At 39.1% G+C, this 20,162-nt stretch overlaps 1 protein-coding gene across 3 annotated transcripts in view; it reads left to right on the top strand.

Moving 5' to 3' along the window:
• Positions 1–4,680: 4,680 nt before the first annotated feature.
• UHRF1BP1L (UHRF1 binding protein 1 like) overlaps positions 4,681–20,162 on the top strand; it is a 115,226-nt gene continuing 99,744 nt past the window's right edge. For 2 of the 3 annotated variants that reach the window (XM_032416165.1, XM_032416167.1), the window contains exon 1: positions 4,681–4,967. In XM_032416165.1, coding sequence (XP_032272056.1) covers positions 4,924–4,967 — 44 coding nt within the window. In that variant the 5' untranslated portion in view covers positions 4,681–4,923. Of the gene's footprint in view, positions 4,968–15,774; positions 15,906–20,162 lie in introns of all 3 variants that reach the window. The other variant, XM_032416166.1, reaches the window with a different exon arrangement.

Raw genomic sequence — 20,162 nt, 5'->3', positions numbered from 1 at the left:
CAGAGAGGGAGAGAGAGAGAGAGAGCACAAGCAGGGGGGAGTGGCAGGCAGAGGGAGAAGCAGGCTCCCCACTCAGCACGGAGCCCAATGTGGGACTCAATCCCAGGACCCTGGGATCATGACCTGAGCCAAAGGCAGCCGCTTAATCAACTGAGCCACCCAGGCGTCCCAAAAATGGAAGGTTTTTATAGGAAGAACGGTGGCGCAAGAAGTTATTAGCAAAGGAAAAGAGAGGATTGTTTCAGGAAAGCTCAAGTTCCCTGAAGGGGAAGGGCATGGGGTCTTATTTGGTGGATTACCTCATGTTCCTTTTGGGGGAATGGAGAGGGCCCTTATGACAGATTGATTACCTCACTGGTGCCGGTCAGAAAACTCCTGACCAACCAGTTAAGACTATATTTCTGAGGGAGGTTGAAACTTTAATTAGGTTAGTTATTAAGTATCGGTTTTGTGACATGGTCTAGCATAAAGGACTTCATTTGGGGCCAATGGTTTTCTTTTTAACACTTTTCATATACATGTATATTTTGGCAATGTGTAATTGTTATGTGAAACTGGGTTTGCCTTTTGGTGGGTGTTCAGCCAAATGACACAATCAAGCCAAAAAATAGGAAAAGCAAACGTTTTACTTACAAGTGAAGGAGAACCCCAGGGCTCTTTCCCAAAGCAGTGTTTCCGAATAACAAAATTGGTGAATTTGTAAGCTAAGGGTACATACATATCCATGAAGGGGCTTGTGCAATGGGGAATATTGCATTGAATTGGAGCAAAAGTTATTTTAAGGTTATAAAAAGTTATTTTAAGATTTCCAGGTCAAAGTGGGAAGGGCGGTAAGGGTCAGCATCATCAATTCTCTGGCTCTAGTTGGTCTGGTGTCCAGGTGCTCAAAGGAGCTCAGATTGTGAAAGGTAAGTGTATGAATCAGGTCAATCTTCACTTTTTCATTTTATTTTATTTTTTAAATTTTTTTTGAAGATTTTATTTATTTATTTATTTGAGAGAAAGAGAGAGAGCATGTGCAGGCAGAGGGAAAGGGAAAGAATCTCAAGCAGACTCCCGGTTGAGCGTGGAGACTGATGCAGGGCTCTATCTCACAGCCCTGAGACCATGATCTGAGCCAAAATCAAGAATCAGACACTTAATCAACTGAGCCATCCAGGCGCCCCTGTTTTTGTTTTGCTTGAGATTTTATTTATTTATTTGAGAGAGAGTCAGTCTTCACTTTTGAATATGGTTAGGCTATCTCCTCACCTGAAGTGGCTATTTGTTCTCACACTCTTTCAGAAGATGGCTGGGAGCCTAAAATGACTTTCTTTCTTTCTTTCTTTCTTTCGAGTAGGTGGAGGTCAGTGCAGGGCTTGAACTCAAGACCCTGAGATCAAGACCTGAGCTGAGATTACGAGTCAGATGCTTAACCAACTGAGCTACCCAGGAGCCCCCTAAAATGACTTTTCTTATCTGAAGGAAGTGATGTCTTTTTCCATGGACCCTTATCTCATTCTGCTTATATAATTTTAAAAGAGTTAAAAATATGACTCTGCTATAAGTACATAATAAACATGTGTAACAGATTTATTTAAGTCATATTAATGAGTGAACTAGCTCTATATCCTATTTGTTGGCTTTTGCATTAATATGAATTGATAAATCTTTGGTGCACATTCATTATATATCTGTATGATAGTCATGTTTTTAACTTTTTGGAAATTATACTTTGGTAATTAAATAACAATTAAGAAAAATGTAAAGGGGTGCCTGGGTGGCTCAGTTGGTTAAGCAACTGACTTTGGCCCGGGTCATGATCTCAGGGTCCTGGGATTGAGCCCTGTGACAGGCTCCCTGCTCAGTGGGGAGTCTGCTCGTCTCTTTCCCTTTGCCCCTCATGCTCTCTCTCTCAAATAAGTAAAGTCTTAAAAAAAAAGAAAATGTAAATTAATTTAAAACACTGATTTTACAGTGGTTTTGACATATGTTCCCTCAAACGAGGGAGAGAAAAATTGAAAATGTATTTTCTCAGTAAAAAGATATTGGTAAAACCAGTAAAAACTCAGTAAAAACCACAGGCTCAAGGTAGAGTCAGCATCACAGGAAACCAAGACTTAATTGCAGTTTCAACCTCTCTAGGTGTGGAATTCTAAGCCAATGAGCCTGGAATTTTCTGGTCTGCACCAATGAGGTAATCTATCACATGGTCCCTCCTCATCCCAGGCCTCCCACCCCCACCCCCCAAGAAGATAAGGTAATAGGACTCTAGGCCTTTTCCCCTAAGGGAAGGTAACCTTGCCCCTTGCCTGAAATAATCTTTTCTTTCTCTTTCTTTTCTAGATAATAACTTCCTGTAAATTCCTTCCTACAAATACCTTCCATTTTATACAACTCTCTTGGGAGCTCCCCTCTACTTGCTATGTGGGATGATCCCCAATTCATGAATTGCTTAATAAAGCCAATTAAATTCTCAGATTTGCTCAGTTGAGTTTTTTTTTTTTTTTTTTTTTAAGTTTTTTTTTTTTTTTTTGAGAGAGAGAATGAGAGAGAGAGAGAGCATGAGAGGGGGAGGGTCAGAGGGAGAAGCAGGCTCCCTGCCGAGCAGGGAGCCCGATGCGGGACTCGATCCCGGGACTCCAGGATCATGACCCGAGCCGAAGGCAGTCGCTTAACCAACTGAGCCACCCAGGCGCCCGAGTTTTTTTTTTTAAACTATACTACAACTCTAATTATTAAGCTATGAGATTCTTTAATACTTACTACTTTGAAAAGGAATCCATGTTTTGTTCTAGCCACATTAGGCCACTTGCCATTTATAAGCCATGAACTTTGACAATTCCACCTGCCTGGAACATCCTCTTGTGGCTAGTAAATTAATAATAATAGCTTCCATGCTATTGTGTCTGGCACTCTCTTAAGTCTCTTAAATACTTACTTAACCTTCATTAGCTTGGTTAACCCTCACAACAACCATCGTGGAGGCTGAGTCGTTCCATACTTTTCTTATGATCACATAGCTAAAAACCTGCAGAGCTAGGTTTTATATCCAAATCTTGGACTTCAAGGTCAGTTCTACTAACACATTAAGCTGATTTAGTCTCATCTTTGAAATAACATCTCCACTGTAAATCTGTCTTTGACTTAAGGTGGAACGAGAATCACTCCTTCCTTTGTGTTCTCATAACAATTTGCATAACAATTGTTATTATTATTATTATATAATAATAGTATTTATTGGGGCACCTGGGTGGCTCAGTCGTTAAGCTTCTGCCTTCGGCTCAGGTCATGATCCCAGGGTCCTGGGATCGAGCCCCGCATCGGGCTCCCTGCTCTGCGGGAGGCCTGCTTCTCCCTCTCCCACTCCCCCTGCTCGTGTTCCCTCTCTCGCTGTGTCTCTCTCTGTCAAATAAATAAATAAAATCTTTAAAAAAAATAATAGCATTTATTAAGAGCACTTTGTTGAAAACTTTATATGCATAATCTCATTTAGACCTCACAAAGTTCTGAGTTAGAAACTATTAATATTATCTCCAATAGATGAGGTACTTGAGGCTGACAGATTAAATACCTTGCCCAAGTTTACATAGCCACAAAATGGCTGAGGTAGCATTTGACTGAGTCTAGTGACAAAGCTCAAGGTCTTAGCACTAGGAGTCTACTACTTTCCTTGCTAGGCTGCTAACTCTTTGATGACAGAACAAGGTTTTTTTTTTGTTTGTTTTTGTTTAGGCAACCCTAGATATTTGAATAGTGCCTAATTTATAGTGCATGAAGAACGTTAAGTGAGTAGTCAAAGCACTATCAACTTTCCGTTCTACAAAAAGAGCCAGATTGTTGGACTATATGTGAACTACTTCCTCTCCCCCACCCATAACCACATTTCTTCCTGATACATCCCTCAGAGGTAGTGTAATTTCTTTTCCTCCTTTAGACATCATTGGGTGGTCATTTTCACCTCTGAAAATGTTGGTTTGGGGCTGGGTGAGGTGGAGGTTCAGAGCTGTAATAGTTCTATTTCAAGAATTTCCTTCCTTTTTATAGAAACTTTCAAGTGAAATTTTACATTCTTATTTTCTTAGATAAAACAACCTAGAGAAGTGGGTGAAGAATACATTATTAACCTATTTTATAGATGATTAAGGCTAAAACTAAGGACATTATTTTCTCCAGGTTAAAACAGCTAGAATACAATACAGCCAGGACTTGAGTTTGGGACTTCTAATTCCCGGGTCCTGAACTCTTTTAAGACACGTTGTCAACTTCTAGTTCCCTTAGAACTGGAATCACCAGAGAAAACATTAGATCATAGTATGGGGCGGCGGGGAGGGCGGGGGGCAGTATATCTTAGAAAACGAGAAGAAACTGAGGCAAGAATATGAAGAAAGCTAGGTAGACCAGGTAGAGAGCAAAGCAAGCAGGGTAGTTTGTGCCCCAAATTCTGAAAAATTAAAAGTAGGATGTGGACGGAGCACTCAGTGATGGAGACCGGAACAAGACCAGAGTGGAGAGGGAGGACTATAAAGCACAAGAAGGTTCTGGGATTGGGAATCAAAGCACCCAGTAGCACCAAGGCGGCGAAGGACACGCATCCAGTCCCGGACAAGGGTGGCGGGGCAGCACACTTCCCGCGCGGGTCGGAGCCTGCGTTGCCCCGCCCCACGCCGAGTCCGCCCCGCCCCGCCCTCCCCCAGGTCTCTTAGGTGATGCTGCAGCCAAGATGGCGCCGGCGGCGGCCACGGCGGCCTGAGAGCGATGCTCGCGGTCCTCGGCACCAGCGGCGGCGGCTGTGGCCTCGGCCGGGGCCTCTGGTCTCTCCCGGGCGTGAGCGCTCAGGCGACTCTCCTCCGGCCGGGTTAGTCCGGACAACAAGGAGGCGGCCACGAAGAGAGGAGGCAGTGAGAAACGCGGAGAGAGCGCGACGCCTCCTGCCGCGGCACCATGGCTGGGCTCATCAAGAAACAGATCCTGAAGCACCTCTCCAGGTCAGCTAGAGCCTCGGGCTTGGGAGGCCAGTCCGCCTCCGCCTTAGCCGTCTCGGGAGGCTGCTCGCAGCCTCGGGGGCGGCGGGGACTGGTAGCCGTGCGGGAGGCGACTCTTGAGCTGCCAGATCTAGCTGGGGCAGGGGGTCGCGGCCCCGATCTCCCGCCTGCGGCGCCCGGCTCTGGCCTCAAGAGTCGGCCCCCTGGACGGGTTCTCCCCCAGCCGGCTCGCGGAGCAGCGTGGAGGGCGGCGGAGGGAGGCAGCGCGCTGAGATCGCTCCCCGACGCGGCGTCTGGGGGCGTCCCGGGGACCCGGCTTGGGCGGTCCTGCGCGGAGGCTGGGGATTTGTGTGGCAGGGTGAATCCGAGCTCCGTGCTCGCCTCCATTCGGAGCAGAGCGCTAACCGAGGGCGTCTGGAGCGGTTTGGACTCTTTGGGCTGAGGCTTGTTTTCTCCGTGAAATGTTAACCTTGTTATTTTCTGAACTCACCCCACCTCGCCGTTCCCACTCTAATGCATTAGAGGGTGTGCCTCTTTGCACAGTTAGGATTTGTTTTAGGTAAATAGCCAGAGTTCCCAGCTTTGGCAAGTTCTTTCTGGAGTCGTTTTAGTTCCACATCATTCTGGCAAAACAGTTTTTTGTTTTTTTAAAATTTGAGATCCATAAATTAAGGTAGTCAACATCTGTGGTGATAAACACAATACTTGTCATTCTTTCCATTTCATAACGCGGTTTTAGTCAGAAACATGACTCAGTAAAGCTGGCAGTTTGTTACTTCTGACTTCTCCATATTTGTCTCAAGACACAGGCTAAATGTGGGATCTTGTTTCCAACTTGTTAACGGCGAATTCAAAGCACTTGGTTATGACCCTTTTCTCTGTTATTTGTAAGTTAATGATATTAAGAAAAAACTTGGGTATGGTATGTTTATATGGTAAAGACAATTCTTGATTCTCCAGATCATTGAGTACCACAGGTTGTACATTGGGGAACAAAATCAATATTTCTGTGAATCAGCAAATGTTATCTAAACTTAAAACATTAAGATATAACATTTTTTTTTAAAGTAGCAAATTATAGCAGCATTTATGAATATACATTTCTTAATATCACTAATTGGAAAGTTTTAATATTGTACATATGGTCTGATACTGAATTATCTTATTTTGGAAAAAGGTTTTATCTTTTTAATTATTATTTAGGTAATGTCTGACTTAATCAGATGTCCTCTAGCCTTTTTCATACTCCATTCCACAATAAAATTGAGACCTACAGAAAATGATTTGACTGTTTTTCTTCCAAGGATGATGGTACATGCCTAGTTCCATTCCAGATGCTTGGGAAGAAAGTTAATTCAATCAATGAGTGGCTTAAGGTGTTAGTTTAATTCTCTTGTAGAACTCCAGTTGAGAAAGGCTCTTAAAAATTAATAGCAAAGGTGATGGCTTATTTCACATATTCAGAATTGAGTCCTTAGGAGTACTTTTTAATCTGTATGATTTCTAATACCGTTGTGGTAAATAATAATGAGGATTTTTTTTTCAGAGATGAGGATTTTTGTTTTTGCACCTTTGGTCATTGGTATGCTTCTTTCTTTCTTTCTTTTCTTTCTTTCCTTTTCTTTTCTTTTCTTTTCTTTCTTTTTCTACCTCTCTTTCTTTCTACCTTTCTACCTTTCATCCCTGTGACTTAATCATTACATACTGGAAACCTGTACCTCTCACTTCCCTTCACCCATTTTGCCCACCCCCAACCCTTCACTCTGCCAACCATGAGTTTGTTCTTTGTATTTATGGATCTGTTTCTGCTTTTTGTTTGTTTCCTTCTTTAGATTCCACATATGAGTGAAATCATATGGTATTTGTCTTTCTCTGTGTGACTTATTTCACTTAGCATAAAACTCTCTAAGTCCCTCCATGTTGTTGCAAATGGCAAGATCTCATTCTTTTTTATGGCTGAGTACAGAAGTGAGTTTTTGAAAACACTTGAATTCTTGGTTATTTCATATTTCAAAACAACTCAGGTGATTGAAGAGTATCAAATTCATATTCATATATTAATCTTACTGCTGTCATCTCCTAAGAATAATAGTTATTTATAAATGTAAAGGACGACAATAGATGAAATAAGATGGGTGTTGTGATAAATTAGTTATTCAAGTAGGGGTGAACTTTTGAAATTACCTGGGGTCAAGCTTAATTTTACAAATTATCCAGTATTAAAGATGTCTCTATATTGAAGTAATCATCTGGAGGACAATTTAATAATTTTTAACAGGAAATACTTAGAACACATTATCTTGCAGTAATAGACATTTCTTGTGGCCAGTTGATGCACTCATGGCACCTCAAAGGAGGCCTTACCTGACCACCCTTTCATCCTTCTCTGCCTATATATATATATGCTTTTTCATTGTCTTCTTCACTTGAATGTAAACTACATAATGGCAGGGATTTTGTTTTGAGTCTAGCATAATGTAGGCACTCAACTATTTTTTTAATGAATGGCACCAAAGCATTGACTTTCCTTTGCGTTTTCTTAACTGAGGTAAGACTATATACCACCAGTATTATCACAGATACTGGGTATGACCAGTTTCCCTGTGGTTTTAGGAAGGTAGCTGAATCATTGAATAAATGAGCCTTTGTTGTCTTCGAAAGGAAGGACTAGGAAAATGACCCTTTCTATATGGGGTCTTCCAGTAAGGAATAAGACTTTATAGGAACCAACAGGAGAAAGAATGCTTACTCTGAGCCTTGAGATTGAAGTATGGTGAAATTCTAACATTAAAACCAGTGTTTGGCAGATATAGGAGCTTGAGAATCTGGCATAGTGGAAAAGTATAAAAGAGAAATTCTTAAGAGATTAATAAATGCTTTAAGTAAATGCTGAACTATTTGAGAAGTGTAAATCTGTATACTTGTTCCCTGCCTAATTGTTGTTTAGTTTGTATCCTAAGCATCTGTTGTATTATTAATAAAAATAGTTTGTGTACTTGGAACTGATCTGAAACTGAACAGGAGGGAGGGAGAGAGAGGGAGCAGAGCTGGGGGGATTGGGCAAGGGGGCAGGGCAAGAGGGTGATGGGGGAGAGAGAGAGAGAGAGAGAGAGAGAGAGAGAGAGAGAGTGTGTGTGTGTGTGTGTGTGTGTGTGTGTGTAGTGGGGGTGGGGGTTGGACTACTTATATTTTAAGAGAAGTGAAACAGGAAAAGCCTTTGAAGAGAAATGACTCCGATCTTTCATAGTATAACCAGCACAGAATATGTTTCAGAGTCTTCTCTAGGAGAGTAATTTTTCAAAAAGGAATGGAAAGTTCTAAAGAAAAGTTGTAACAAATATAAGAAAGGAAATAAGAACAGGAGCTACCTTTCAAGGCCTCATGTTACTGTGCATTTGTACTTGTGTGCTAGAGCAAAGAAGAGGAGGAAAATAGAAGCTGGAAGATAGAATATATTTAAGCCAGGACCTGAAAAGGAGTAAAAGATTCCGATACAAATGCTCCCTCTTCCCTTCCCCCTTTGGCTCGTACATGCTTTCCCTTTGGCTCGTACATACTATGCTGGACACAAGGTTAACTGGAAGTGGGAGTTGGCAGGACAGATGTTCACCACACCTGGGTGGAGTCTTTGTATAATTTAAAGTCCTGGTTTTCAGTCAGAGGTGATTTTGCCTCTTAGGGGACATTTGGCAATGTCTGTATACATTTCTGATTGTCACAACTTGGGGGGGGCGGATAGAGGCTAGGAATGCTGCTAAACATGCTGTGTACACAGCACAGTCTGCCACAACAAATAGTTATATTGCCCAAATGTCAGTAGTTTTGAGATTGAGAAACTGGTTTGAAGTATATAGGCATGTCAGATGATTGAACTAGGGTACTGTGCTACTTAAGGTTATTTTGTCTGCAAACAACAAAAATCTCTGTTTAACTTAGGTAATAGGGGAAATGTAACAGAAAGCTGTTGGGGTGGGTCACCAAGTCCGGGGAAGGGCAGACCTAACCAGCTCCTAAAACCTCATTGGACAAGATAATTCTTTGTTGTGAAGGGCTGCTCTGTGTTTGTGGGATGTTTAGCAGCATCTCTGGTCTCTACCCACTAGATGCCAGTAGCACTCCAGGCGTTGACAAATGTCCCCTTAGAGTAAAATCTCTCTTGGTTGAGAACCACTGCTTACACCTCTCACAACTCCCAACCTGTGGTCTTTCCTGTCAAGTTTGAGATTCCTGGGAGAGAGAACCTGTTTGGCCCAGTTCTACTTACCAACATGGATCAGTTAACAATGGCAAAGGGTCATAAAGCAAAGATATGGTCATAGGTAGAACTGTTTGGAGTGTGGCTTACTGTTCCATTTGGTATCTTTAATAGGCACTGAACTAAATTAGATTTCAGAGTGCCTCATTTGCTATGTTAAAGAAATTGAACTTCATCCTGGGAGGTGACCGCTAATAAAGAATTCCAGACAAAAGAGGGACATGATCATTAAAGATGCTTGGTTATCAGTTTGGTTTTGGAATCCAGGGTTCAGGAGCAGTTGACTGTGGTGGAAATATATAATTTATAGAGGATCTCTGATTAACTTAAATATAAAAGTCATGTATTGTAGGGATATCATCCCACAGAATTTATGGAAGGTTGGGGAACCATACTTGGAAAGGGATTGGATCCAGGCCAGTTCTAATGATCTAGGTAGGAGAAACCACTTGACAGTCTCAACAAGATATGTACCGTAAACTAAGAGAAGGAACAAATAGAAAGAGAGGGTGCCTTGAGAAGATTGTTGAATATTTGGAATATATGTTAGGGAGATTAGGAAAGGTTGAACTCTTGCCAGGTCTTGTGACTGAATGGCAAAGTCATAGAGACTTTAGGGTGCCTCACGGTGTATTCATGAAAGCTTACACTGTGAAAGGAAGAAAAGGGGGGAACAGCAGCTGATAGTCTGAAAAGAACCATCAAAGGATTGGAAATTTTATCTGGGTGGGAGAGCAGTTGAGAAAAACAAATGAGAGAACTGGAAGGATTGGAGGTTTTGTCTAAAAGTATTAAAGTTTAAAATTTCAGAGGAGGATTAGGCCTAATTTAGAGCAAGGTATCCATTAAGGCCATGGAACTGAATTGCTGAAGAGACGTTAAGGTGCATATAATCTTCTGGAGTGGAGTGAGAAGTGAAGTAAGTAGAGGAAGATGAGATCAAAGAGAAAACCGGGCTAGACCTTGTGGGGCCTTGTAATGACTAGGTCTATAATCATTCCTGAATTAAACATTCTTGAAAAGAAACACAGGGCGCCTGGGTGGCTCAGTTGGTTAAGCGACTGCCTTCAGCTCAGGTCATGATCCTGGAGTCCCAGGATCGAGTCCCGCATCGGGCTACCTGCTCAGCAGGGAGTCTGCTTCTCCCTCTCCTGCTCCCCCCTCTTGTGCTCTTTCTCTCTCTCACTCTCTCTCTCAAATAAATAAATAAAATCTTAAAAAAAAAAAAAAAAAAGATTCTCTCTCTTCCTCTGCCCCCCCCCCCTGCTCATGCTCTCTCTCTCCAAAAAAAAAAAAAAAAAAGAAAAGAAACACAACATGATTTAGACTGTCGGAAATTATTTTTTCAAATGATAATTTTGTATAATTATTGATAGGCTCATTACATCTTTCACTTTTATGGTAAAGCTCAATAAATAATTTTGAGAGTTTATGTTTATCAGGTGCTTGAACACTGGGCATTGGAGATACAAAGATGGGTAAGACATGGTCTCAGCTCTTGGGAAACTTCAGTGATTCCTATTGTGGCATAGGAAGCATGAGTAGGATCACTAAATGTAACCTGTTTTTAGAAATATACTGCCATATGAAGTTTGTGAGATTTGATTTACTTGGATTGGGCAACTGGGAAAAAATTGAGTTAATTATTACCTTTTAGGAATAGAAATAAATTTACTTTTGTAATTTTGGGAATTTTAAAAGTAATTTTTAGTTACTTAAATTGACAGTATTCTTTTTAAAATAACCCCCAATACTGTTGATTTTGACACTAGATATATAACAGTTATTTAACAAATATTTACTGAGTGCTACTTTGTACCATGCACTAGTCCATAGTGCTGTGGCTAGAATCCCTGCTCTCAGTGGAATTTACATTTTTAATCAAAGGAGGCTGATATTAAAAGAGTGAAGTACATTATATCAGTTTGTGGAAAGTGCTATTACAAATATAACACAGGGAAAGGGGATAGAAAGTGCAGGGAGGTAAGGGTAGAGTTTGCAGTTTTAAATCTGGTGATTAGGAAGGCCTAATTGAAAAGGTGATATTTGAGAACAGATATGAAAGGTAGTGGAAGTAAATGCAAGGATCCAGAAGTGGAAGCTTGCTTATCATTTTTGAAATATATCAAGGCCACCAACATGAGTGGAGTGAGGAGTGAAGTAAGTAGAGGAAGATGCATCAAAGAGAAAACAGGGCCAGACCTTTTGGGGCCTTGTAATGACTTTAGCTTTTACCCTGAGTGAGATTGGAAGCAAGGCTTTGAGCCAAGGATTACTCTGCAGCCATGTGGGAAATAAATAATAGGAGGACAAGGGCAGAAGCAGGAGGCCAATTAAAAGTGTTAACTATCCAGGTGAGAAAGGTTTTGACTTGGACCTATGTCGATGCGGTGGACTTGTTGAGGTTCTAGATGTATTTCAAAGGTAGAACCACAGGATTTGCTGACAGGTAAGATGTGGATTGAGAGAGAAAGAATAGTCATGACATAAGCAACTGAGAAGATTGAGTTGCTGTTAACTACGTAGAAGACTGCAGGAGAGGCAGGCTTAAGGTAGAGAGATAAGGAGTTTGGTTTTGGATGTATTAATTTGGATGCCTGTTAGATATCTGAATGGAGATTCCTTTTATTTGTGAACTAATTTAGACTATGCATTTTAGTCGGCTGTTCTGTGATATGGAAGTATGTGCAAAGCAACCTTCAAAGGCCAAAGGAACCATGACTGAAGAAAAACACCAAGTTCAGCTTGATGAGAAATGTTTTTTTAAGGGGACTAATGGACAGAAGCATATCTTGGGGGGCTGCAAGTGGGTAGATCTCCCCAACGCCACCTTTTGGGAACACTGCTTTTATAGCCCTAGGGGCTGGGGAGTACATGCTAGGAGACCACCAGGGAGGAGCATGTTTGAGAATAGGTAAGTATCATAGTCCTATCTCCAGAGCAGATCCAAAATGTTATGCTCCAAGGGTGTACTTAAGGGTCCTGTTAAACAAAAGGAAAGAATGGGAATGGGGGCTGTATTCAAGAAGACTTCAGGTCACGGAGCAGCCATCATGGTGTTGATCTGGTTCACGTGTCTGCAGTACCAGTATCAGGTGTTTTGCGGGTGGTTATCCTTTGGTTATGCAGGACATAATTACAGTGAAGTGAATTGTGAGATGAATTTTAAGGGGTGGACTTTATAGTGTTGTATTTTTTGCTATAAAGTATACTATGTAGAGGTGTCAAGCAGTTGACCATTTCTTTGACACTAATTTCCAACTAAAACCAGATATTGATTCTTCAGAAGCTAGTTTCAGGAGATTGATTTGTAAACTTTAGTTGAAGGGGGACTTAGATGCTTGGTCCACTGGATGTTGTAATATTACCATTCTAGAATCAGAAGGGATTTGTTCCGGTCTCTGAGAAGGAAATTATTAAAACGTTAGGATTTGTGATTTCCCCAGGGTTTGACAGGTAGTATTGAGTGGTTAAGTTACTGATCCAGTACTCTTTTAATATGATTATTCTATGCTGCCTGCTCAGGCTTTTGCTCTATTTTCAGCATTTATTTATTATAAAATTTCAGTGTTACTACTCTTTTGTGGTATTTCACCATCCTGTTGCAGTATCCCTTGGGAGATTCTTTTATTATTTGGGAATCCTTTGACTCTGTAGTCCTTTGAAGCTTGGGAAACATAGCCTTTTGACTTAGCAATTCTGTGAAGTTGGGAAAGCACAATTTCTCCATTTCTTTATACTTGCATAATTTTTTTGCAATATTACACTTTGCCTTAATACTTCAGTTTCCAATCTGAACATTTCCTTAGTAAGTTGATCTCTTATCAGTTATATATGTTCTAAATGCTGCACATTATTTTGTATCTATTAGGATGAATAATTTAATATTTCTGTAAATATTGGTATTTAGTTCTTGTAAGTGACTGGAGCTCAGATTGAATGTAAGTTACAGGTGTAACTTTATGACTGTTTCCATGAGTGAAATACAAGCAGTTACCACATCAAGACAAAGTTACTAAAACAAAGTTGAGATCTGCAACAAATATGATTCAGGGTATAATAGTTATTGTTTATTTTTTCAGACATTAGATTTACTGTTTGTCTGATAATTCATTTACTTATTTTGAGATTTCTCCCAGCCAAAATGAATGTTATACATAAATTTTGAATCTCTAGATTAGTCTCTTCTTTAAGACTTAATGTTAGCTATATGTATATGTACTCTTCTACCCAAAAATACCATTAAAAGAGAGCTCTCTGGCTTCTTTTTGCCACTGCTAGCATAACACCAAGTTGTTTTCCTCTACTGTTGTTTGTAATTTTATTGTTAGGAATTAATATTTAGAGAGAAACTTAGAAATACCAGAAAATTCAGTCATTTTAAAATTTGCTAAAACCATGTTGTTTACTAAATTCAGTTCCTATTCCAAAGTTTTCTTCTGCTGTGATGGAACTTTATATATAAATGAACTATATATAAAAAGGGGCATCATAAAATCTAAGGTTTATCTTTAAGGAGTATTTTAAGTGTGATTATTCACATTGATAAATCATGCATTTATTCTTTCCACCAGTACTTACAGAAGATCTGTAAGATATATGTGAAGTTAAGAACTATAAATGCCTTCTTAAAACAGTATGGTAGATGATTAAGTAGATACCAGGATAAAATGTAAGTCTTAAGAGATAGGCACAAAGTACTATATGCAACTTTAATGGAAGTAGAGACATTGAGACAAAGGTGGTCTAAGTCCAGAGAAACTGTAAAGAAATAATGAAATAAAAATACATAAGTGGGGCGCCTGGGTGGCTCAGTCATTAAGCGTCTGCTTTCGGCTCAGGTCATGATCTCAGGGTCCTGGGATCGAGCCCCGCATCGGGCTCCCTGCTCTGAGGGAAGCCCGCTTCTCCCTCTCCCACTCCCCCTGCTTGTGTTCCCTCTCTCGCTGTGTCTCTCTCTGTCAAATAAATAAATAAAATCTTTAAAAAAAAAAAAATACATAAGTGACCGTTTATGTGATATAAAATGGATAGTTACTAAATCTGTTTGCTTGACAGTGGCATGCATACCAAGGGAATATTTAAAGCAGTTACGGAAGTTAAGGATACTTTATTTTTTAAAAAAGATTTCTATATTTACCTTAGAGAGAGAGAGCGAGAGTATGCGCACATGAGTGCGGGGAGGGCAGAGGGAAAGGAGAGAATCCTCAAGCAGATTCCCCAAGGTTAGCAGGGGAATTGGGCTCCATCCCAGGCCCTGAGATCATGACCTGAGCTGAAACCAAGAATCAGACGCTTAACTGAGTGAGCCACCCAGCGCCTTTAGATCCTAGAAACTTGGCTGCAGTTTTTTTCCACTGTTTTCCAGTACTAAACCTTCTCTCCCTTTTTTGTTTTTCACCCATCTTTTGTTGCCTTACTACTGTAGCCAGATTGTTTACATTCCTTCCTGCCAGGTCATCCTCTTGGGCTTCATTTTACTTGTACATCTTAATAGGCAGCTTTAACTAGGTCGGCTAGTCTTCATTGGTCTTCATTTTTTAATTCCTTTAGGTCTTAAAATATTTTATTACAACAAAAATTTCATGTTTTAGTTCTGTAGATTGTCATCTGTTTTTTTTAGTTTCTCTCTTTCTTTTTTTTTAAGTAGGCTCCATGCCTAACATAAGACTTGAACTCATGAATGTAGGACTTGAACTCATGAGTGCCATGCTCCACTGACTGAGCCAGCCAGGTGCCCTCTAGATTGGCATCTCTTTAAGGGCAGAATCACCCTGACAGACTGCATTCTGAAGGCAGTGATTGTGTTTATCTTGTTTGCTGTTGCACCTTTAGCATCTGGCACAATATTGTTATACATAGTTGTTCAGAAACATTTTCAGCTGACTAGAGAATAGATTAACTTTGGCCTTCATAGAATTTATAGGATGTAAATTGGTTGTCCTGAATACATTTTTGGCAGATGACTCATATCCAAGAAATTTAGATTAAAGACTTTTTTTTTTTTAATAAATACACTAGTTCTCTGACTTGCTTTTGTATGTATAGATATAATTTATTGCTGGATCTCTCTTTGATTTGTGGGTTAATTTTCATAGCTAACTTTACTTTTTGGTATTCTCCATAAAATGAATTGAAGATTACAGTTTTAAATGGGCTTTTTAGCAGTTAAACTAATTTGATAATTTGTATTTGTAAATTGCTTATCTTTTAGAGTGCTTGTCCTATTTGGTTTGATTTAATGTTGAATTACAGTTCAGTCTTCGTATAACTTTTGTACAACAGAGCTATTTCATTTTTGTTAATATTTTTAATATAAAATTTAAAAAAAAATATCGGTAGTAATAATACCAGTGGTAGAGAGAATGAAGGAAATCACAAATGGTTAATTTATCTTAGAATTTAAGCAGTGTTGCCTTTAGTTATTCCAGTGTGAAATACAACTGTATTTTTTTAAGTGCATCACAGCTAAATATTTTTATCATATCATTCCTTTCCTCTTCCTTCCCTTAAACTTGCTCCCTCCTATGTCCCCTGTGTACCCATTCCCTGCAGCGATCCCTGCTGGCTGTGGTGGAGATTGGTGTGCTGTGAATTTCATAATCAAGGAGTCTAAGAAACCCTGGCAACTGACTACTTGCTTTCACCAGGAATAGGGACCTTTTGTCTGAATTTCCTGCCCTCAGGTAATACTTCTGTTCCCCATCGTTTTTGATTTCTTTTTCTTTCTTTTTATAAATGCAAGCACTTATTTTGCCCCACATAAAGATACTTTGAGAATATTTTCTAATTCTTACTGTATTAGTCAGATACTGATTTCTTTTTCCCTTTTTTTCTTTTTTTTTTTTTTTACCGTAGCTATAGGCTCATGCAATTCCTCTCTTAGAGTGTCTTTTCTAATATATAAGGTTTGGCAATGGACTTAAAGTTATAACCAACTCTTTCTATTGTTAAAAGAGTTTTATAACTTACAGTCAGCTATTTGGAAATAGTGATTAGTATTTGATCTACTTACTCTTTAATGGGTAAGATTTCATAGTCTAATGTAATTAATGAGGTGTGAAGCCTCTTTTGATAGAATGTTTTCATCACTTCTCATTGAAGGACTTAAGAGTTTATTTTGTGTATTTAATGTTAATTATGATCTTTATCAAAGAGTTGAAGTAATTCTTATGAACAGCAGTGAAAATAGAGTTCTTGAGGAATGTAAGGACTTGCCACCCCATTTATTACTTGCCCTTACCCCTTTTAAAAATTCATTATCAGGGAAAGTAATTATGTTATAAAACCAGATTCATGGAAATGGCACTGAATTTCTTTCAAGTTGGACTTAATGAAAAACCTAGAAACTTATATCATGGAACACTTCTAGTGCTTAGGAAATTTATCCACATAACTACTTTGAACCTATTCTAAAAGTCTAGTGAGAAATTGGTAATTAAACATTAACCATGATTGGGGCACCTGGCTGGCTCAGTTGATGGAGCATGTGACTCTTGATCTGGGGTTGTGAGTTCAAGCCCCATGTTAGGTGTAGAGATTACTTTTTTTTTTTTTTTAAGATTTTATTTATTTGAGAGAGAGAGAATGAGATAGAGAGAGAGATCATGAGAGGGGGTAAGGTCAGAGGGAGAAGCAGACTCCCTGCTGAGCAGGGAGTCCGATGCGGGACTCGATCCTGGGACTCTAGGATCATGACCTGAGCCGAAGGCAGTCGCTTAACCAACTGAGCCACCCAGGCGCCCAGGTGTAGAGATTACTTTAAAAAAAAAAAAGAAGTCCTAAAAAAAAATGATTAACCATGAGCAGAATTGTGCAACTCATTACAGAGGAGTGATGTGACATTTGATAAACTTACTGGCCATATGTTAGCAATTGTATAGATATGATCAATTAAATATTGTTTTCCAGTATTCTTGTCTGCCTTGATTCTTTGCTATCATTTGGGTGTCTGGATCTAAACCAGAATTGCCAAGGGAAAGATGCCAAGCTTTAACCTTAGGTAGACCATTAGGGACACCTTTGAGATTATCTTTAGGATATTGATATTTAAGGATGTTGTTTATAAAGGCATTCAAAGATGGTTCTGGTTTTGTATATACCTCTAATAAATCCTCTAGAACCTTTGCTCCTGAAGTATAGTCATAGCTATAATCCTTTGCTTTTTTTAGATTACACTTCCTTAACATCTCTTTATTTGACCTGGTTTGTGCTTAGCTTATTGAAGATGAGGTGTTACAATTTTATTCTTAGTTTAAACCATAGCTATCCATTTGTTTATTCAAGTCACCTACCAAACTTAATTCCTTTTCTCTCTTTATCTTCTCATTTTAATAAATTATGATGCCTTTTTATTTAAATAACTCTTAAATTTATCTTCCTTTTCCTGAACCTAGCACATAGCCGACTTCTTGGCACCAAGTTGACATCAGTAAGACTTGAATATCCAGATTTAACTCATCATTTCTTGTGTTACTCTTGCAAATAAGCATTCTCATTTCCTTCTGGTCTCATACTTTTTTAATCCACCCTTGGCACTGTTCCTAGAGAGATCTGTTCAAAATGCTAATCTTACCATTTAATTTCTTGGTAAAAACTTTTTTTTTTTAATTGAAGTATAATTGACACACAGTAGCCCATTGATTCCAGGTTTACATCATAGTGATTTTTTTAAGATCTTTTATTTATTCATTTGAGAAAGAGAGTGAGCAAGAGCACGAGTAGAAGGGAGGGTCAAAGAGAGAGGGAGAAGCAGACTCCCCTGCTGAGCAGCTCAGACCTGAGCCGAAGGCAGATGCCCAACTAACTGAGCCACACAGGAGCCGCCATAGTGATGTATTTTTTAAAAGACTTATTTATTCATTTTAGAAAGAGAGAGAATGAGAGGGAGAGAGAAACCCAAGCTCTCCTGAGCGTAGAGCCAGGACGCAGGGCTTAATCTCTTGACCCTGAGATCAAGACCGGAGCTGAAATCAAGAGTTGAATGCTTAACTGACTGAGCCACCCAGGCACCCCATCATAGTGATGTTTTTGTACATTATGAAATGAACCCCACAATAAGTCTAGTTACCATCTGTCACCACACAAAATTGTTACAATATTGTTGGCTGTAGTACCTATGTGGTACATTATATCCTCATGAGTTACTTATGTTATAACTGGAAATTTGTGCCTCTTAATCCCCTTCATCTATTTTGTAGAGCCCCCAATCCCTTTCCAGTCTTGTAGCCAATAGTTGCTTCTAATATCTGTGAGTCTCTTTTTGTTTTGCTTGTTCATTTGCTTCGTTTTGTAGATTACACATATGAGTGAATTCATATGGTTATTTGTCATTGTCTGATTTACTTCATTTAGCATAAAACTCTCTAGGTCCATCCATGCTGCAAATGGCAACAGTTCATTCTTTTTTATGGCTGAGTAATATTCCATTGTGTATGTATACCACATCTTCTATATCCATTCATCTATTGATGGATAATTAGATTGCTTCCATATCTTGGCTATTGTAAATAGTGCTACAGTGAACCTAGGTCTTGTGCATATATCTCTTTGAATTGGTGGGCTTTTTTTTTTGTTTTGTTTTTTTGTTTTTTGGATATATTCCTAGAGGTGTAATTGACGGATAGTGTGGTAGTTCTAATTTTAATTTCTTGAGATGTTTCCATATTGTTTTCCATAGTGGCTGCACCACTTTACATTCCCACCAACAGTGTACAAAGGTTCCCTTTTTTCCACACCCTCACCAACACCTGTTATTTTTTGTCCTTTTGATAAAAGCCAATCTGACTGGTGTGAGGTGGTATCTCCTTGTGGTTTTGATTTGTATTTCCCTGATGATTAGCGATGTTGAGCATCTTTTCATGTGTCCATTGGCCATCTGTATGTCTTCCTTGGGACACTGTTTATTTAGATCCTCTCCTCATTTTTAAATAGTATTTTTTTTATATATATTAAGTTGTGTAAGTTCATTATATATTTTGGATATTCACCTCTTATCAGGTGTATGATTTGTAAATATCTTCTTTCATTCAGTTAGGTTGCTTTTTCATTTTGTTGATGGTTTCTTCTGCTGTGCAAAAGCTTGTAGTTTGATGTAATGCCATTTATTTATTTTACCTTTGTTGCCCTTGCCTGAGAAGAGTGGTTCAAAAAAAAATATGGCTAAGACCAGTGTCAAAGAGCTTACTATCTGTTTTTTTCTTTTCTGGGAGTTTCATGGTTTCTGGCTTCACATTCAAGTTCTTAATTCATTTTGAATTTATTTTTGTATGTGGTATAAGATAGTGACCTGGTTTCATTTTTTTTTACATGTGGCTGTCAGTTTTCCCAACACCATTTATTGAAGAGACCTTTTTTCCCCCGTTGTATATTCTCGCCTTCTTTGTCATAGATTAATTGCACATATATATATATATATATTTCTGGGCTCTCTTTTCTATTTCCTTGATATATGTGTCTAAGTTTTTATGCCAGTACCATACTGGTACTGATTTAGTTACTGGTACTGATTTGATTACTAACAGTTTTGTAGTATTTGAAATCAGGAAGCATGATAACCTCCAGCTTTGTTTTTTCTCATGATTGCTTTTGCTGTTCAGGGTCTTTTTGTGGATCCAGGCAGGTTTTGGGATTCTCTGTTTTAGTTCTATGAAAAATGTTATTGGTCTTTTGATGGGGATTGCATTGAATTTGTAGGTTGCTTTGGGTAGTGTGGACATTTTAACAATATTTTTTTCATTCCATGAGCACAGAGTATCTTTCCATTTATTTGTGCTGTCCTCTGTTTCTTTTATCAGTGTCTTACAGAGTATATAGGTCTTTCACTCCCTGGTCAAATTTATTCCTAGATATTTTATTCTTTTCAGTGCAGTTGTAAATGGGATTGTTTTCTTAACTTCTGATAACTCATTATTAGTGCAACCTATTTTTGTATGTTAATTTTG

The sequence above is a fragment of the Phoca vitulina genome, unplaced genomic scaffold (assembly GCF_004348235.1).
Source record: "Phoca vitulina isolate PV1807 unplaced genomic scaffold, GSC_HSeal_1.0 scaffold19, whole genome shotgun sequence".
Taxonomy (NCBI): Eukaryota; Metazoa; Chordata; class Mammalia; order Carnivora; family Phocidae; genus Phoca; species Phoca vitulina.
Note: the sequence above shows the minus strand (reverse complement) of the source record. Positions and strands in the feature narration are given on the sequence as shown.